Genomic DNA, 17,943 nt, shown 5'->3' with positions numbered 1-17,943 from the left:
CGAGACAAAATGCATGGAAATGTGGAAATCTGATGATTGAATTCAGAATAATTTCAGCATGAAGTTTGACATTAGTGTCTGGCGAGATTCATGTATCATTTCTTATGTTTGTAAAGATGAACAAAACTTTGAAGTGAAAGTGTAAACAGCAGTTTTCACAAGATTGGCATGAACTCTTCTAAGCGCTTATGAAAAGTCAACGCGGGAATTAGTGCCTTAAGCAAAAGCTAACTAAGGAATTAGTGACTTGAACAGGCCATTAAGCAAAGACTTTACCATCGTTTGCAATAATCTCTTTAATCTGAGCAAAATTCAACAAGGAAATTGAATGATTTCAAAACAGTTGAATTTAGGACTGACACATTTATATAAGAATTAAACGCTTAAGCAAAGTCAACTGGTAAATGGCTCAAGTTGAAAAGACGCAGGCTTAATTTTGGCACATGGTAATGGCCCATGTCCGCTTGCTTCTAAAATAAACGCCCAGATAATGGAGTTTAAAGATTTAATGTCTTAGTTGGGTCTAATGGTCTCTTTGTGGTATGCCAGTTATAATTCATGTCATTGTAGGCTAATGGAGTAATATATTCATATGCATATGCGGTTAAATTGACGATCAAAATCTATTTTCAACAATCTCCAGCGAGGATCTATGATTTCCAAGTTCCCACCACAACAAATTACGAAACAAATTACGGCTTGGAGTTCGCCGATAACATGAAGTCAGGATTTGGTTCGGGTCCAGTTGAAAACACTGTCTGTACCATTGAGTGTTGACTGTTAGAGAGAGCAACATATTATTACTACACAGTTAATTTTAGTTTGAAAAGCTATCGAGGCACAACTACAAAACTACTCGTAATCTTTCGCGCCAAAAACGGGCGGTTTATTCAATTTTGCAATATAGGAATATATATATGTGTATATATATCGTGCGTCATATATATATAGAGTGATATTGATACAGTAAGTTATGTACAATTCATATACATCTGATTGTAAGAATAAATTACAAACTATTGAACAAGTTTTTAGGAGAGAAATGCGATTCACACCGAGTGGTGAACTGGTCAAACCAAATTGTGTCTGTGTGTGAGCAAGCTTTCGCTCTTGTGTTTGTGTGCAATAAAAATGCAATTTGGTTTCGTGATAATGATTAGCTTAGAACTGAGGGCTCTAGCCCAACACCCCCTCCAATGACAGGCCCTGGTAATCGCCACTCCCCCCTGACAGGCTCTGGTCATCGCCACTCCCCCTCCTGACAGACCCTGGTCATCGCCACTCCCCCCTGACAGGCCCTGGTCATCGTTAACATGTCAGGCTCTGGTCTCTGGTTGAAAGTGTCAGGCTCTGGTTCCGTATCAGGCCAGCGGCATCGACCCTTAGAGAATCTACTCCACACTGACTACCCAAGTCATCTTCACCCACGATTCGACTTCGCTACACTTTAAAATACAATCAAATTCAGAGACCAAACTGCGAGACGAACCAGGAAGATTTTGGACTGACATCAAACCATCTTGATTTCTTCCTCTAAAGATCGAGGTTATAGCCACGACTGAAGTCAAATTTCATCCACGTACTCCGGGCAGAGAAGACTGGGGTTAGCAGTTACAACCGTGGCCACATTTTCATCATTAATGTTAACGATATTGACATTGTTAACATTAATCTCATTTGGTTTAAAACACTTTGGATAAAAAATCTTTTCGATCCGCATTAAATTGCTTTAGTGTGTTTAGTGGCATCTATTTTCCCATCTTGGTTAACAATACTGAACACGAACTGCAAACAACCCATTTTGATATAACTCCCATGATGCAACGTGGCCGTGCCTTCCCATCCTGCACCGCTGCCACCGATGAGGGTCGAACTGCTTGCCGAGCAGTTGCAAGGCCTGGTAACATGTTGAATACCAAGTCCCGCCGTCCTTCGCGAAGCAAGTTCCTTCGTAGAGGGTTTTCGATCCCCCAGGAGTTTTTCCTTCGACAGCCTGGACGGGTCCAATCGCCGAGCGGAGGTGACACAAGTCCGGTGGTGTGGTTTATCAGAAAAGTCACAAGAATAAAGAACATTGTCAACATAGGTACCATGTTCGCTGTAGTTCAATAGTTCGTACTGTTTCGTTGCCTAGGAAACACCAAGTTAGAAATATTAAAACTAAATAGCTTCGTTTTATACAATTATAATGTTGATATTAATTGCCACTTACCTCGTCATAGAAAATAGAACAATGTTTATCCGATAAATAATTACAATACCCATAATTTCGTAAACATACATCCATGTCAGGTCCTGGAAAATTTAATCAAATTGAATAAAAAAATATCAAGCAAATTGCAGTAAAACAGCTCGGAATAACCAGGTGAGCTATAGTGTCGACACATGGTATTCAGTTATATATTTTTAATAACAGCCGTCAACCACCAGGACGATTTCACGAGGCTCGTGACTGACCTTGTCCAATGTTTAGCGTCTTGTAGACCATCGGACAAGAGATACCTTCGCCATGTACCGGACAAAGAACGGCCATGGCTTTACCTCGAGGAACTGCGGAAGTAAAAAAGGGAGATGGAGTTTTTGAAATGACACTGAAAGTAATGTCTCTTGTACGTTACAGACAGTTGATAAACTGGTTTCTCTGTTAGGGAAAAATAGGAAATATTTAAATCGAGTAAACAACAGAACTAATTTTCCTATGCCTGGCCTTATTAACATGGCTTCCTACTCATCTGCAGCGTACATTTTCAGGCGTGAAACTGCAATTATGTACGTCATTGAAGCACACTTACCATTTTGCGGTAAAACAACCGTTTCTTTGTTGCTGTTAAAAGAAATCTTTCTCGCGACAGACGAATTGGACGGATTTACCTGCAGAAATACGCAACGATTCGTCTTTTTTAAAGTTATAATATAGATTGAAGGATGAGAAGTAGCTGGATGCATATATCAGTTTTGAATGTTTAAACGAAAACCAAACAAGACGAGGGAATGGGTGACCACTACCTTTGGGTCATTGGTGGCCCACCAACTCCCCCCTCGCGTCTGGTGGGGCTAGGGGGAACCGTACCTTGCCAGTTGTTTGCGTTATCAATTGTTGCAATCTCTGATAGGCCAGAACATGGACGAGCCTGGAATCAAGTTTACTCAACTCGGATTCTGTAAACAAACCAAAATTTCCGTCGATCATACAAGAACTTCACAATATTATAGACCTACTAAACCCCCTTAGAACTGAGCCTTAGGTAACTAACGATGGGTTTTGGAAATTGTTAACAAGAGAACTGAAGAAAATTGAAGGATGAACTCCATTCAAACCTTGTATGCTGTCCAGACCCGAGACTGCACAGATGGTGCTAACCGGACTAGCCGCTTGGGACGCTGGTGTTACAGAAGGACCATTACTGGTTCCTCCTCCGCCGGCGATCCCCTTTTGAGGACTAGCCTGGACCACAATCCTTTGCACACTTGGACTAGTGACAGTTGTCGTTGAGCTGGAATTCCCAAGAGTCCCAGAACTTCCCACAGTCCTTTGCATGCTCGACGATAAGGTCGTATTCGCGATGCTTTTAATAATATTCCCGTTCCCAGCATTCGTCAAGACAATCACCTTTGTCGAACCATTACCGGAACTTAGTCCCGTGGACACAGTTCCCACGACATTCATAGTCCTAGCGGAGCTCGTCCCGGGGGGTGACACACTCACCGCTTTAGTTGACTCCCCCACAGTCCTTGGCTTGACCGCGGCCGGTTCGTTTAAAACACGAGGCTTCACAGCACTTACAGGTCCGTTGGTTAAAGATTTCACATCATTTTTAACCGTCCCTTTTACGGAATTAACTAAAGAAGTTGGCGGTGAAGTCGTTTTCGGACTCGGCGTTTGGATCAAACTGTTTTTAGAGTTCTGAACTGCAGGACTTTTTATATTCGTAAGAGTTTTCGAGCTAGAATTTTGCAGAGTTGATGTTTTTGTAATGCTATTTTGCAATGGTTTTTTAACGCTGCCTTCGACCTTTGCAATGGGTTTTGCTTCGCTATTCGTAGTTTTGTTTACACAATTTAAATGTTTTGTCACATTCGAGCTGACTCCATTCTGTTGAGTAAGATTTTTCGAAGGCGACGCGTAAAGAATTGTGATTGGTTTCGTGAGCGTTTTCCCGCCAGAAGTCACAGTATGCGTGGTCACCACGCGAGAGAATGACGTCACCGTAGAAGTATGCGCACCATTCGTGGACGGACTGGACACTACCTTTGCCGGCACGGTGCTTGCCTTGGAAGTCGTGATAGTCTTCACTGACGTCGTTGTGTTACCCGTGGTGCAACTTGTCGTTTTCGGCGTTTGTTTTTCGCTTGAGTTCGTGCAATTGGTTGAGGTTTGGTTTGGAAGTTTGCTGTTTGAAATGACGTGATTTGAGCTCCCGGATATGACGGCTTTAACGGTTTTCTTGACTCCGTCCTGGGGTTTGGGGACTGAGAGGGATGCCAGGTGTTTTGCAATGTCACATTGTAGGGATACGATGGACTTCAGCCACTGGGAAATGAAATGGAAAATAAGAGTGTTTAACCAGGATTATTGCTATAAATTTTACGATACAGTACAGACCTCTTCTTGATCCGAGGCACTCGGGGGTGTCACGGGCAGTCTGTAGGGTGGTAATGGTTTTACCGATTCTTGAATATGCTCTGGTAGTTGTTGGAACGGAGGGTTCTTGTAGTGCCATTTGATTGACTCCGGGACCTTGAAATATTCAACAATATCATTCGTGAGTCGCGATGATCCGAGCCATTGATAGCAGAGCAAAGACTGGATAGCGCATGCATTTTTATGCGACAATCATATCTCAATAGAAAGATTCTAGCTCTCGCCGAATGCAAAGAAATCTCTATCCAGCAAATGCGTAGAATCAGGGAGAGGAATCTAGTTGTTCCATACCAGACTAAGACGTTTACGTTTCCAGGTTTCCTGCTTCCTTTCAAAATCAGGATGGTTTTGAAGTCTGAAAAGAGAGAGGAGCACATAAGTCATTCAGCTTAGCAAGGAAGAGTGTTTTCGAGATGAAGAGAGTGTGTATTATTACCTATGAACACGGCTAAGAAAATCCATTTTAATCGTATGTTGTGAGATGTTATTACGCAGTTTGTCGTACGCCTTGAGTCTTCGACTGAAACGAGGATCCCTCAAACCGGGCTACAAAAACGAGTAAATATGTTGAACAGTTGGGTTGGTGAACACACACGCACCAAGAGGAAGCCCGGTCAATGCACCCATCACTCAGAGGCAGCCCACTCAATGCACCCATCACTCAGAGGCAGCCCACTCATTGCACCCATCACTCAGAGACAGCCCACTCAATGCACCCATCACTCAGAGGCAGCCCACTCAATGCACCCATCACTCAGAGGCAGCCCACTCAATGCACCCATCACTCAGAGGCAGCCCACTCATTGCATCCATCACTCAGAGACAGCCCACTCATTGCACCCATCACTCAGAAGCAGCCCACTCATTGCACCCATCACCCAAAAGTATACCAGAAGAATCAAGCAGCTATGTTTACCTCAGCATGTTCAGCATGGTTTGGACACATCCACATTCCAGTTGGTTTGTTAGTCAATGGAGGTTGCAAACAGTTTGTGTGAAATGACAACGGACAGAAATCACATTCAATCAAGTCACCATGGAGGGAATTTCTAGCAGTCCTGAGAAGAACATAAATGAATAACACATAAAGAAATTAAATCAATACTTGCTTGTTCACAGGTGAAAATCACAACAACACTATTTTACTACCTTGAACATGCAAAGCACAACTTATCAAGATGGCAACCGTCATCAAAATCTGATTCCCTGAAAGACGTTAAAAAACCTCCATATGTTTAGTAGACATATAAAAGCATCTAATATGAATGTCTTTATGAAAGAATCACGATAGCTTTTACAGTTTAAATGAATAGAACTGTTAACGTCTTTTATACCTTTTTTCAACCTTGGCATTTGAGCCTTTGTCCTCATTCTCCAATTTTCGTTTTCTGTCTCCTGAAAACAAAGAGGTTCAGACATTACCTCAAAATATTTACGAGAGATGTCGGCAGATTGACAGTCCTAATGGGCAACTTGGGAGGATAACAGGCAACTAGTGGGGATAGTGGGAAATTTGAGGTGATCATGGGGATTTTGTGGTAACAATAGCTACTAGTGGGGATTATGTATTTTAAAGTAGTCTACCTGGAAAAAGCGTGTTACAAGTCAGTTCGGGAGGAAGTGAAAATGTTGATGGGTTCTTCCCAGAACTCATTTTGACAAGAGTTTGAAATGGAGATGAGATCTTATCATTCTGGTCCTTTTTTGCTTTGGGATGTTCATAGGTCAGCACCTCATTCTTTGTTTCCAAACCATTCTAAAGAATAACATGAAACTTTGTCAATCACAAGTTTGTCAAGTGCTATGTTATCATAATTACATAAATATAACCACAATAGCCTCAATAATACGATACCTCAAGTGGATGTGATTTGCATTCATTACAAAGCCATTCTCCAGTAGGGATATCATCTTCCTCAAGCGGAGGGTCACTGTGTGAAATGAAACGTATAGAAAATGAGAGGTCCAAAATGACTCAAGTTATTGTTTTAATGTTGTGGTTGCAACTAGCAACAATTACTTTGGGAAACGTACGAGGAAAACTAATGCTCCCAGGATAATATTGCAGTTTTTTCCTAGCAGTAAATATAATGATCTGGTACAAAGCCTGTTTAAATGCACCCATATATATATCTTGCAAACAAGTCAACATAAAAATCATGCAACAAATATGTAGTTATAAATGTGAATTTCCTCTTTCTTGTATAAATGTTACTTTCTAATTCTTAATAAATCCATGTAGAATTGCTTTCTATATTGAGATTAACCACAGTCTGAGAGAAATTTCATTGCAGTTTAGTCAACGAATCAACTGAATCTAGAGTCAGAACTGTTCCCAGAACTGTTCATAGAGTAGAACACTATGGTACAGTAACAGCGGACAATTTGAAAGCCAATCTAACAATTTGAGGATCTCTTGGTCAACAGCCTTTTGGGTAAGATATAACCCTTGGGCAGTGTTGACGTTTAAAAACAGGCACTTCAAATTCATTTTGTGGGTATATTTTGGAGTAGATGATATGATTGAAGAGAATAAAGACAAATATTGTCAATGACATACCAACATGTGAGATGAAAGGCACAGGGACACTGGTCACAACAGAGCAAATCACCCCCTTCACCACAGCTGTCGCACGAGTCGTGATTCACTGTTCGTCCTTGTTTGCGAACCTCTTTCTCGCTTTTCGTCGGTTGTTTCGTCTCGCCAAATTCAGACTGGACCAACGCTTGTATTTGCTACAAATGCGAAATGAAAGACGCATAAACGAAGGTCCTGCAGCCGTAAAATCGTCTACGTTTTAACACAGACATCTTGTAGAACAACAAATGTTTATTTTACGGCTGAGAGCGACAAGGACTGTTACAAAACACTTACGGCGAAACAGCTTCCCTCTGGGTCAAGATCGTCGTATTGATCCATTTTTCACGTCTTGTCCTCTGCTATTTCCCAGCTACAACCGAAAAATATTCATCCTACTAGGCACACGAAGCCGTCGGTTCTATAGGACTGACAAAGCGACTGGTCTTCTTCGTAGCTGAAATTCCACCGCTTCTCCTTGCGTTTTCTGAGCTTTCAAACGTCGATCCACGCTGTTTGTGGCTGGGAGTCGAAGAGAGACAATACCTCGAGAACTTTCAAGCAAAACTAGCTTCTGTCACCAAGAGAAACGGCGAAAAAATCGGGAGAAAAACAAAAATATTTCAAGCGAAGGCAGAAAAAACTAAATTAATATGTCCTATAAGCATGCGCAGAGAGGAACAAACCTTCTGCGCATAAACCCATCGTGATCACTGCTGACGGACCGACGGCGCAATTTCATTTTCCAAACCACGCATGTCTGGAATTTAATGAGATTATATTATCATAAATTACGTTCTAATTCTACAAATTCCTAATAAATTACGGAGGATTTCACCACAGGAGTATTTAAAGTGCGTGATATATGATACGTAGTTGGCTTCATATTGTGATGTAGTTCATCCATAATTATAGCTTTATTCAGTTTCTTTTATACACCAGCTAAGGTCTTGATCTTCTCGCATATTATTCCGACGAAAACTTGATTCAGCCCAAATCGACTAACACCTCATGAAAGTCCCCAACACTATCCCTCCACTCCTGTAGTCTTTTCAACGTCACCCCATTCCCCCCACATACAATCACCACGGCATCCGTGAGCGCTTGAAGTTTCCCCTGGTTTTTTAAACTTGGCAATATGCCCGAGTATACGGCTGAGAGCGCCGCCCCACACGCCAGAGAAACTAGCATTTGATGATCATCTAAGAAAGTAAAAATTCTGGTCATTTTACAACACATATATCTAGGCTCAGTTGTATAAAAGTCTCAACTACATTTTGCACATTTTGCACCGGCATCGCAAAAGCGTTGGTTCGATGCCTGCCGGAGGTCCGATAGTTGGCTCACTTTTCCATCAACTGTTCCTGGCTTGAATTTGAAGTGTGTATAATTCCACTCGAAATTAAGACCCTTTTAGATTTTAGGTTTCATTGGTCAATTCTGTCACTAAATATAGTGCAAAGTAAACTAGGTTGTCGTTTTTATACAACCGACCCCAGTACAGGAATCCGCTTGTCTATAACTGCGTATAAAGCCTAACTTTGCACAATTACAAGAAGACGTTTCTGCGTTCGAGTTAGTTTCGGTACTCGGTAGTTTCATGCGTTATCAAGTTTCCCTACAGACATCAACTTCATCTCTACAGAAAGCAATTTTTCAACGAAATCTCGGATCCCGCGAGTGTAAAAGAACAGAAGCTCTTCTCACCAGCAAAATTAAGACAAGCGTTGAGTGCATCCTTGTCTTGTACAACGTGAGAAATAAGATTATGACGAGACGTCCAATTGTAAGCTTCTTCACAAGGTGTTTGAGCTCCCAGACATTTCGCGAGGCTGACAAAGATTAAAAGAAAAGCCAAATTAAAATGAAAGAAAATATCCTTTGAGGAGCTTTTCAACAAAAATCCCCATGTCCAGTTCCCTTAGGGATTTCGCTCACCTCGTTATCTCTGGGATCGTAACGACTCGTCCGGCTTGTATTGACGCAGCCAGACAATTGGCTCCTTCTGTTTCCATAGCAACGACAGGCACGTCACTCCAACCCACGTCATGTAGTCCTTTCAGCACCCCGCAGAGCAGGCCTCCACCCCCGACCGCCGCGACAACAACTGAAGGTTTCCGGGGGAGACTTGCCGCTATTTCGTGAACCATCGTTGCATGACCCTCCCTGGAATGAAACGAGATGGGAGGAAATGGAACCGAGGGGAAGTGAAGGTCGGCTTCATTCGTTTTACTTAAACCTATGTGATATTCATAATGACTGGTTTCCTGCCTACACGGGACCGCCCTGTCGTAGGAGTTTTGTTACCATATATGGACGTCTATCCGTCCAAGTTATGAATAACAAGACGCCGTTCTGGCGTTAACTCCGGCGCACGTGCCAGTCTTCAATATAGAGCTTCTGAACATAAACAATACAGTTCGCGTATTGTTTCGCATACATATTCGCATTTAGATGCCTTGCGAACCTAAATGTTCGATCGCAAAATTCAGAAGCACATCGCAGTATAGAAGTTCAATTGTTCAAAAATGTAAATAAACCGCATGATACATTCGCTTCGTCTTACACTTTGCCTTTGGAATTCGCGCTTATATATAGTTGTATTAAATCTTCGATCCTGTGCAAACTACGCGACGTGTCAACGCGCCCATACACGACCACATCATCTTGTTAAACGGCGAAATAGCAGCGATATTATTAAAATAGGACCGAGTCTACATGTATTAAATATATTCTTACCCCAATTCAATCTAAACTTAATCGAACAGCATAAAAAGAACGGTTTATTTGTTCCTCTTGGAGGAATTGCCATATCATGCGAGCGAAATCGAATCGCGCATTGGAAAATTAGCCAAAGCTGTGCACCACAACTCTTGGGAGATAAGACTGGGACGTAGATAAATACGATCACATACACTATTCAAATACTAGTATATTTCGCGCCATTACAGACTTGCGACGACGAAAAATAATAAAAAAAAAAATAAAAAAAAAAAAAACAAAAACAAAACAAAACCGGGGCGAATTTTCAACTCCGTCGCTGACGCCGGAGTAACAAGCAACAAATATTTCATTGTGTCACTTACACCGAACAGTTCATAGTTGAACGAATTCAGTACTTTCTGTATATTTGAGTTGGCTTTTGAAGTCAAATTTTAGGACTGTGTTAGTCCAATTGATACATACATACACGCAGGATTTGGTGAGAGGGTATCTTAGTTGAAGAAGGCAGTCCGTATATTTGCCGAGGGCATGCTATATTGCATATTACATCTAAATTATCATTTCATCTAAATCATTATTTAAAGTACTGTGTACCTATAGAATTTAAAAATTAATGAAGTCGGATTTCCTCTATGAAACTAAAGATGATTATCATTTCAAAAGAAATTGCCCAAGAATAAAAAGAGCGGGAAAATTAGCGACAAGAAGTAGAATCCTAAAGCCCGTATGTGTTTACACTTGCGATTTTTGCTGCGATTTTATGAGCGATTTTCTTCATTTGATAGATGTGAACGAGCGATTAGTTACGAATGTTCTGATTAATAAAAGCTCTTATTTGAACAGCAGTAGCTAATTCACTCGTTCACATCTATCAAACGAAGAAAATCGCACATAAAATTGCAGCAGAAATTGCAAGTGTCACTATCACGGAAAACACTGAAAAATTTAGTCTAATAATGTTTGCGGCCAGAATGTAATATTCCACAAATCGATAAAAAACATCAAAGATCCCCGTTTAATTTCCTCTTTTTAAGATCGTGACAAGAATTCATGGTTGAATATCATCGATTTTCTTCCTAAAAAGGGCTCATTCGTATTTATAGATTTTGAAGAAGAGTTCTTAGTATATTTCAAAAGCTATTTTAGGTTGAAGCTATGCTAGCCTAGAACTTGTAATCCTACACTGAAAACAATGCACATCAACATGTGTTACACTATCTATCGAGCGGATCAACTTTGTTGTTTAATTAATATGTACACCTACAACGAATTTATATGTTGAATGTTCGCGTTTACTGATATTTAATGAATTACCACCATGCGACGTCATTCCACGTCGTTAAAATACGAGCCGCTATAATAACCGGAAACCACCCATTGCGAGCCACTCTCCGTCACCAGGCGGCCGAAAATATCAATGAATGTTAGAAAATAAACAGAACTCGCACGATTAAGATCATTTACAATCGCAGCTTGTACTACGAACAGTCGTTTCACAACGTTCAAACGCAAAATGAAATGGACAAAACAACTTATAAGTACAGCCCTGTTTGTATGTTGCGTGTTAGTTACGAAGGCTTCGTCAGCCATGCAAAGCGATGATAGTTCAGCGTGGTTAAGGAGTAATTTGGAGAGAAATATAGACAGCAATGACAGTGGCAAAAGAACACCGAGGTTTGAAATGAAGAAGGCCCAGCAGTTACAATTCAAGGGAGAGTTTAATTTCTTGACACGAAATACAGAATTTGATGATAAAGAATTCACTATCAGATCAAAGGGGCGAAAAACGGAAGGGGATATGACCCAAGGCACAACAGTTGGTTTGAACAGAGAAGAAACGAGTCATCGTCACCCTTTGAATAAAAAAAAATTAATAATGACGTTTCATCACCGTATTTCAAAACGAAATGTAAACACAACTACCCCGACGCAACCAAGTGTGACCGTTACCCCCAACCCCCCAATTTTCATTCCACCTCCACCCCCCTTGAATAAAGAGCCCGTGTGTGTCTCGCAGCGGTCATGCTCTGGTCGATGTATGGTTAACGCAACTGGATGGCGAAGCGACGAAGCGATCGCCTGTTATTGCGATACGGCATGTCACGAAGTATTCAACGACTGTTGCACTGACTTCGTGAAATATTGCGGCGCACAAAAGCCGAAAGAAATTTCCATAAAAAAGTTCAACTGGTCATGCGAGGCGCTGGCCAACTTCAGGTCTAAAAGTCACCCTTGCGTAATCGCCGATGGTCTATGGATGGTGGCGCGATGCGCCGACGATTGGCCTTACGATGAAACCCGACGTCATTGCGAGAACCCTACGACGTTGATCCGACAGGCGTCCGACATCAATCGATACCTTCCGGCAATCAGCGAGAACGTGACATTCCGTAATAAGTTCTGCGCAAAATGTAACCGCATCGTTGGTAACTTGGAGTATTATCCCGTAGAAGTAAAAACTAACGTGATTCCACCCGAGCATTATAACTTCACCCAAAAAGTTCAATTCCTGTTGTCCAATGGCGCGCAGTTTCCACAAGACGGACCAAGAAGTCCAAAAACCAGCCAACCAAGACGTTATTGTGTAAAGAACATTGTGGATTCTTGTCCAGCTAACACGACTTCAAAGGCATGCGAAACAGGTCCTGTAGCTTTGGTGTCGGGGTTTGGCGGAGATACCTTTAAAAACATAGAGTGTGCTGTATGTAACAACCCCCACCAACCCAATACACTATACCTGTGTTTCCCCACGTTGTTCGTCTTTAATTGTCGCTCCAATTTTCTGCAAAAGTTCTCGTTGAATTTAGATTACAAAGATAATGCCAACGATGAAGAGGATTCCGTGTTTACAGTTTCGAGCAATTCTTGCGGTAGATATGGATTGCCGTTTGATGACAAGTTACAAGAATGTGAAAAGAGTTACCCACCCCCCTCGAGAGGCGGAGACAAGTATCGTCTCCTAGCATGGCTCGCTCCCTCAAAAGATTTTCCTTTCACCAGGAACAATTTCAGCACCATTATGAAACAGTACTTCGGCGTCGAAGACTCACAGATACATAACATCAGCATCGATACAGTTCATTTCTTTTTCCCGTTAGATCCGACTCCACATACTTCCACTCTGTTTCATTTGGTCAGCGCGACGATTCTCTTAACACCAGAACAAAGTTTCGATATGTTGTATAAAACGCATTCAAATTCATCCAGCTTACCTCTTAGACATTTCATCCACTTCCAAAAACCGCTCACCGCCACCTTGGGTAACATAACGTACACCATAATTAAAACTACCTCGCGACCGCTGTCCTGTCCCACTCAAAAAGTTTACCAACGACAAGACTACGAGGTTTTGCCCCACGGACAAATTCGTATCAGACTGACCAATAAGCGCTACAAGAAATCGGAATATTACGGAGATAATACCGTTAATATTACAACGTGCGAAGTGTATTCGCAAACTGACTGCGAAACGAGCCAAACTGGACTGGATAAAAGTGTTTTTACGATACACAAGAACTTGAGTCTGTACCTCAGAGATACAGGGGTGATGTATGACCTTGGGGAGTACGATGTGTTTACTGATTCAGGCATTGCATTGTGTAATTTGAATAAGTTGGACAATCCAGTCTGTGAGGGTGAGACGTCTTGCAAAGGACGTTGTAGCGAGGACACTGTTTGGAGAACTGGGATTAAGATGCAATGCTCTTGCGATCCAGATTGTTACGAAGTATTCAACGACTGCTGTGCGGACTACACCAAGTACTGCGGGGCTCAAAAACCAAAGGAGACGCTGACCAAGAAATATAACTATACATGTAAAGATGTTGGATTCTGGGATCACGAGTACTGTACGATCGGTGACGGACTCTGGATGGTCGCGCATTGTCGGCCCGATTGGCCTCACGACGCTTTCCGAACGAAATGCGAAGCACCAGTAGACCAGCTCACGATATCCACCCCAGATCTACACGGATACCTGCCGGTGGTCGGCCGCGATAACACCACATTCCGAAATCTGTATTGCGCAATATGTAACGGCGTTGAAGAATTCGACCCATGGCCGCTGGACGTTCACACCGCCGTCCTTCCGCCAGAGAGTTACAACCTCACGGAGAAAATACGCTTTCTTTTGAGACACGAGGCTAAGTTTCCACATGGAACGGGACCCTGGAGACCTGGGGCGAATCAAGCCAGGAGATACTGCGTAAAAAAGATCGCCGATTCTTGCCCCGTCGGTAAAAAAGCGCCCTTTTGTAGCGATGGTGATGTTTCTATAGTCTCAGCTGGGTACGAGCATTATAAAAACACACATTGCGCAAAATGTGACGGCCTTCCCAGCGATATTCTCTCGTGTTTTCCCGATCGCATACTCCAATCTTGCGAGAGATTCATTCCTCAGCCGTTCTCCCTCGTTATGAACAACAATCAAGCTGTAAAAGAGATCAAGACAACGCTCTCCGTTTACGATAAAAAGTGCGGAGAAAGCGGGCTGATTTTCGACGATGTTCTGCAAGTTTGTCGCGTAAATTGGTTGGCACCACCAGAAAAGAACGCCCAGGAACGATTCTACGTTTTCGCGTGGCTGGAACCGCCCCCAAACACCCAGAACACCTCTTTCACACCAACCCAATTCCAAGAATCGCTTGCAACGTATTTGAATATCTCTCAACAGCAATTGTTTGACATCAATATTACGACAGTGTTAATCCCGAAAACACGGGATACTGTACTGTTCTATCTGGTTTCCACGACCCTCGCTCTTACCCCGCGGGAAAGCGTGGAACTCCTTTCCACCAACCTGAACACTTTGCAGAAGTCGGCAATCCGAAACTTTATTCACTACACAGCGCCGTTTGTTCTGGAGATAAAAGGTCTTCCTTACATCGTAGCAAAAACTACGTCCCGTCCGCTCGCCTGCGCGGGAAAAACGACTTACACATCGGAGGAATACACTTTGCTAGAACAAGAGAGAGTTTTCATTCCGAGCGCCAACGAAACCTACGAACCGTTTGAATATTATAGAGAAAATGCCGAGCAACTCGGGATGAAACGAAGCAATATAACCGTATGCGAGAAATATACCCCAGCTGTTTGTAACGGCTCAATAGTTCAGTACAAGCCAGAGGAATATCAGATCTTTGTGAATTTGAGCGTGTATGTTAACAAGACCCGGAGTTTGTACGATTACGGACAATACGAGATCTTGAGGAATAAATCGGTTGCAATATGTCAGTTCACAACAGTGCGTATCATAACCGAGGCTCGTAGAACGATTCGTGATGAGGAAGCACTGGGTTACATAACGTTCATATTTTTCATCCTCTCCATAGTGTTTCTTCTCTTCCTGTTGATAACCTACACGATATTTTCCCAACTACGAACTCTTCCTGGGAAGAACCTGATGAACCTGGCCGCGAGCTTGCTGTTATTCGAAGTGTTTTGGCTGCCTCCGAGTTTCGACTCGGTTCGTGAAGACAGTTCGACCTGCAAGGCGATTGCTATCGTGGAACATTATTTCCTGATGGCATCTTTTGCCAGCATGAGCGTTATTGCGTTTCACACGTGTAAAGTCTTCGCAAGGAGTCTGCCCGCGCCGAAAAGATCCGAAGGACACGACCGGAACCTGTTCTTCGTGTATCTAGGCCTGGTCTGGGTTCTCCCGGGCGCTTTTATTGCGATTTGCGTCGCGATAGATGACAAAGATGTTGTGAAACTCGGCTACGGTGAGTCTGAGATCTGCTGGTTGACCGAGAGCAATGCCTACACGTATTTTGTAACCATCCCGATCGCTGTTTTGATATTTTTCAACATCATCGCGTTCGTCGTGACAGCCGTGTACCTTCGTGAACACGGTAAAAATACCGCGGCAAGACAGGCCAGCGGCAACCGCCAATCAAATCTTTCCATATACGTCAAACTATCGACGCTAATGGGCTTCACGTGGCTTTTTGGTCTGCTCGCTCTGGTGACATCGACGATAGTATTTTGGTACATATTCGTCATTTTGACCTCGCTGCAAGGAGTTTTCGTCACAGTGGCCTTCGTTATGAATCGTAAGACGTTGAACTTATACAGAATCAGCTATGGAAAACGCCGTGACACCGTTTCTTCCAACACGCATAATCGTACAAGAAAAACATATCTTCACAATGACACGAAACTGTGAAGTGTATCACGAGCTAACAGTTTCGCAATAAATACAATAATCTCGGTATATTTTGAAGACAATTTCATCGTGCATTTGACATTCTAGTTCCATATAAGCAGATCTTGTTCTCTTTTCCATAAATTTAATCTTGTAAAAAGCTTATTTTACATCATGGACATTATGTAGTTTGTGAATTGTGTTTTTCATGCCCCGAAGTGCGAAATCACGACCGAGAAATATTCCAACCCCCAGATATATTATTGGGGTACCCCCCAGATATATTATTAGTACACAAACCCCAGATATATTATTGGGGCGAACCCCCCAGATATATTATTGGGGCGCACCCCCAGGTATATTATTGGGGCACCCCTCCCCGCTTCATACGCCCTTGTATTAAATGTTAAATGCCTCTGGGTGAATTCAAACTTAAAACTGTCTTGAGTATGAAGGGATGTAGCTATCTATTACCTACCATAAGTCTTCATGGTCGAACGGGTGCACTAGGAAATGACCTAAGAAAAACAGAATGAATTAAAAACTGACTTTTACGACGACAATCGTCATTTCATGTAATGACACGAGACAATAGTCAATACTGCTGGTTATTAATAAAAGGCAGTTTAACATTTCAAAGACGATAAATCATAGATGGAAATTGGAAATTCTCTTTTGATGTTATTTGTGAAAAAAACAATCATAATAGACATCTCCTTACCAGGTTTCTCCGTGAGACTCATCGCATAGGAATTCGCTTCATCCCAAACCTATGAATAAAGATCAATATTGTCAGAGGTTGGCACAGCGAAGATACTAAGCAAATGATCCAACTTTCCTAGGGGGGGGGGAGCTGGTGCGGTGCCAGAAGGAGGGGAGAGAGGGGGGGATTCAAAACAGAAATGGTATTCAACATTCAATGATGGTCCATTACCTTGCCTTTCACAATTACACTGGCACCTTCTTCTTTTATCCTATTTCTCATGACTTCGGGCGTGGTCTCTGGGACAACAACTGTTACAGGCATTTTTAGCATCCTTCCCGAATAAGCTGCCGCAAGCCCAGCATTACCTCCTAAAGTTCATTTCGTTATTCATGCTATACACATCTGGGGTTGTCAAATATACAATGTCATGAGAAATACATCAGCATTTTATTATTTTTTATACCTGATGATGAGACAATATGAGTGTAACCTTCCTCTGCAGCCTGTATGTAGAGAGGTTTGCAAGCTTGGATGAATATACAAGTGAAAATATGGTGATAAATCAGGGGAGGGGGACACAATGGGAAGAGGGTGTCACAAAGAGTTGTCCCTTCAATGATCAATATATGCCAATCTGAATTTCAAATGATATTTTACACACTGAATTTTTTTGTCAGTTTGCCAGCTGCTATCACAGTTAATAACTAGTCTTTTCATTCATTTGCAACTCATTGCAAAAGTTTAAAAGATTAAGTTTTAGCTTGGAGCTTAATAGCAAGTCCTTGCAACGTCGTCATATTAAATGTCATTCAGACTCAGTTGACTTAATCGCTTACCTTCTTACACCTGTTACTAATACCGCGAATTTTAAACGAACCAGCAGGCTGTACATTTTCCAGCTTCAGATGAACATCGTATCCAAACCTATTTGACAAACACGTACTTTGCAAAAGCGGTGTTTGAAAGTACAAATTGGAGCACTTAGCCACGTTGACGCCCTCCATTTTGTTTTTCTAATGAAACAGCCCGCGACCAGGTTGCCCTACCTTTTCAACGCCCCACATACAGGCGAACTGCTCAGGCATAAAATACATACCGGGGGGGGGCGAATTTCAGCAGACTTTCCAAATACGAGACTTCTCCAAACT

At 42.3% G+C, this 17,943-nt stretch overlaps 3 protein-coding genes across 3 annotated transcripts; 1 reads left to right on the top strand and 2 right to left on the bottom strand.

Moving 5' to 3' along the window:
- Positions 1-885: 885 nt before the first annotated feature.
- On the bottom strand, positions 886-7,609 carry LOC114520350 (PHD finger protein 12-like). The gene is made up of 16 exons (XM_028540599.1): positions 7,518-7,609; positions 7,203-7,378; positions 6,498-6,573; positions 6,227-6,398; positions 5,977-6,037; positions 5,792-5,848; positions 5,559-5,700; positions 5,079-5,188; positions 4,934-4,997; positions 4,604-4,738; positions 3,319-4,531; positions 3,071-3,159; positions 2,793-2,871; positions 2,458-2,550; positions 2,213-2,295; positions 886-2,130 (listed from the first exon to the last, which is right to left on the bottom strand). Exons 1-16 carry the CDS (start codon positions 7,560-7,562, stop codon positions 1,720-1,722), a joined length of 3,006 nt encoding a protein of 1,001 aa, XP_028396400.1. The 5' UTR covers positions 7,563-7,609; the 3' UTR covers positions 886-1,719.
- Positions 7,610-7,704: 95 nt separating this feature from the next.
- Positions 7,705-17,799, bottom strand: LOC114520351 (serine dehydratase-like). Its single transcript, XM_028540600.1, has 9 exons — positions 17,632-17,799; positions 17,259-17,298; positions 17,024-17,163; positions 16,811-16,859; positions 16,568-16,607; positions 9,159-9,386; positions 8,928-9,052; positions 7,907-8,422; positions 7,705-7,794 (listed from the first exon to the last, which is right to left on the bottom strand). The coding sequence occupies exons 1-8, from the start codon at positions 17,797-17,799 to the stop codon at positions 8,208-8,210; spliced, it is 1,005 nt and encodes a 334-aa protein (XP_028396401.1). The 3' UTR covers positions 7,705-7,794; positions 7,907-8,207.
- Positions 11,058-16,338, top strand: LOC114520349. Its single transcript, XM_028540598.1, has one exon. The coding sequence runs from the start codon at positions 11,458-11,460 to the stop codon at positions 16,108-16,110; it is 4,653 nt and encodes a 1,550-aa protein (XP_028396399.1). The 5' UTR covers positions 11,058-11,457; the 3' UTR covers positions 16,111-16,338.
- Positions 17,800-17,943: the final 144 nt, after the last annotated feature.

Source organism: Dendronephthya gigantea, unplaced genomic scaffold (assembly GCF_004324835.1).
Source record: "Dendronephthya gigantea isolate DGI-Jeju-01 unplaced genomic scaffold, DenGig_1.0 000016F, whole genome shotgun sequence".
NCBI classification, from domain to species: domain Eukaryota; kingdom Metazoa; phylum Cnidaria; class Anthozoa; order Malacalcyonacea; family Nephtheidae; genus Dendronephthya; species Dendronephthya gigantea.
The sequence above is the reverse complement of the archived record's forward strand: the minus strand, read 5'-3'. Positions and strand labels throughout refer to the sequence as shown.

Bases quoted from the DNA above. Each gene is read 5' to 3' on its own strand.
- LOC114520350 (XM_028540599.1), bottom strand. From the start codon at position 7,562: ATGGATCAATACGACGATCTTGACCCAGAGGGAAGCTGTTTCGCC. The intron at 7,379-7,517 runs GTAAGTGTTTTG...TCGCATTTGTAG, and splicing joins CAGAGGGAAGCTGTTTCGCC to CAAATACAAGCGTTGGTCCA. The intron at 5,189-5,558 runs GTAAACATAGCT...TCGTTTTTGTAG, and splicing joins ACCATGCTGAACATGCTGAG to CCCGGTTTGAGGGATCCTCG.
- LOC114520349 (XM_028540598.1), top strand. From the start codon at position 11,458: ATGAAATGGACAAAACAACTTATAAGTACAGCCCTGTTTGTATGTTGC.
- LOC114520351 (XM_028540600.1), bottom strand. From the start codon at position 17,799: ATGGAGGGCGTCAACGTGGCTAAGTGCTCCAATTTGTACTTTCAAACA. The intron at 9,387-16,567 runs GTAGGTAATAGA...GTTTCATTCCAG, and splicing joins TTCGACCATGAAGACTTATG to GGAGGGTCATGCAACGATGG. The intron at 8,423-8,927 runs GTGAGAAGAGCT...TTACTTTCTTAG, and splicing joins CGCTTGTCTTAATTTTGCTG to ATGATCATCAAATGCTAGTT.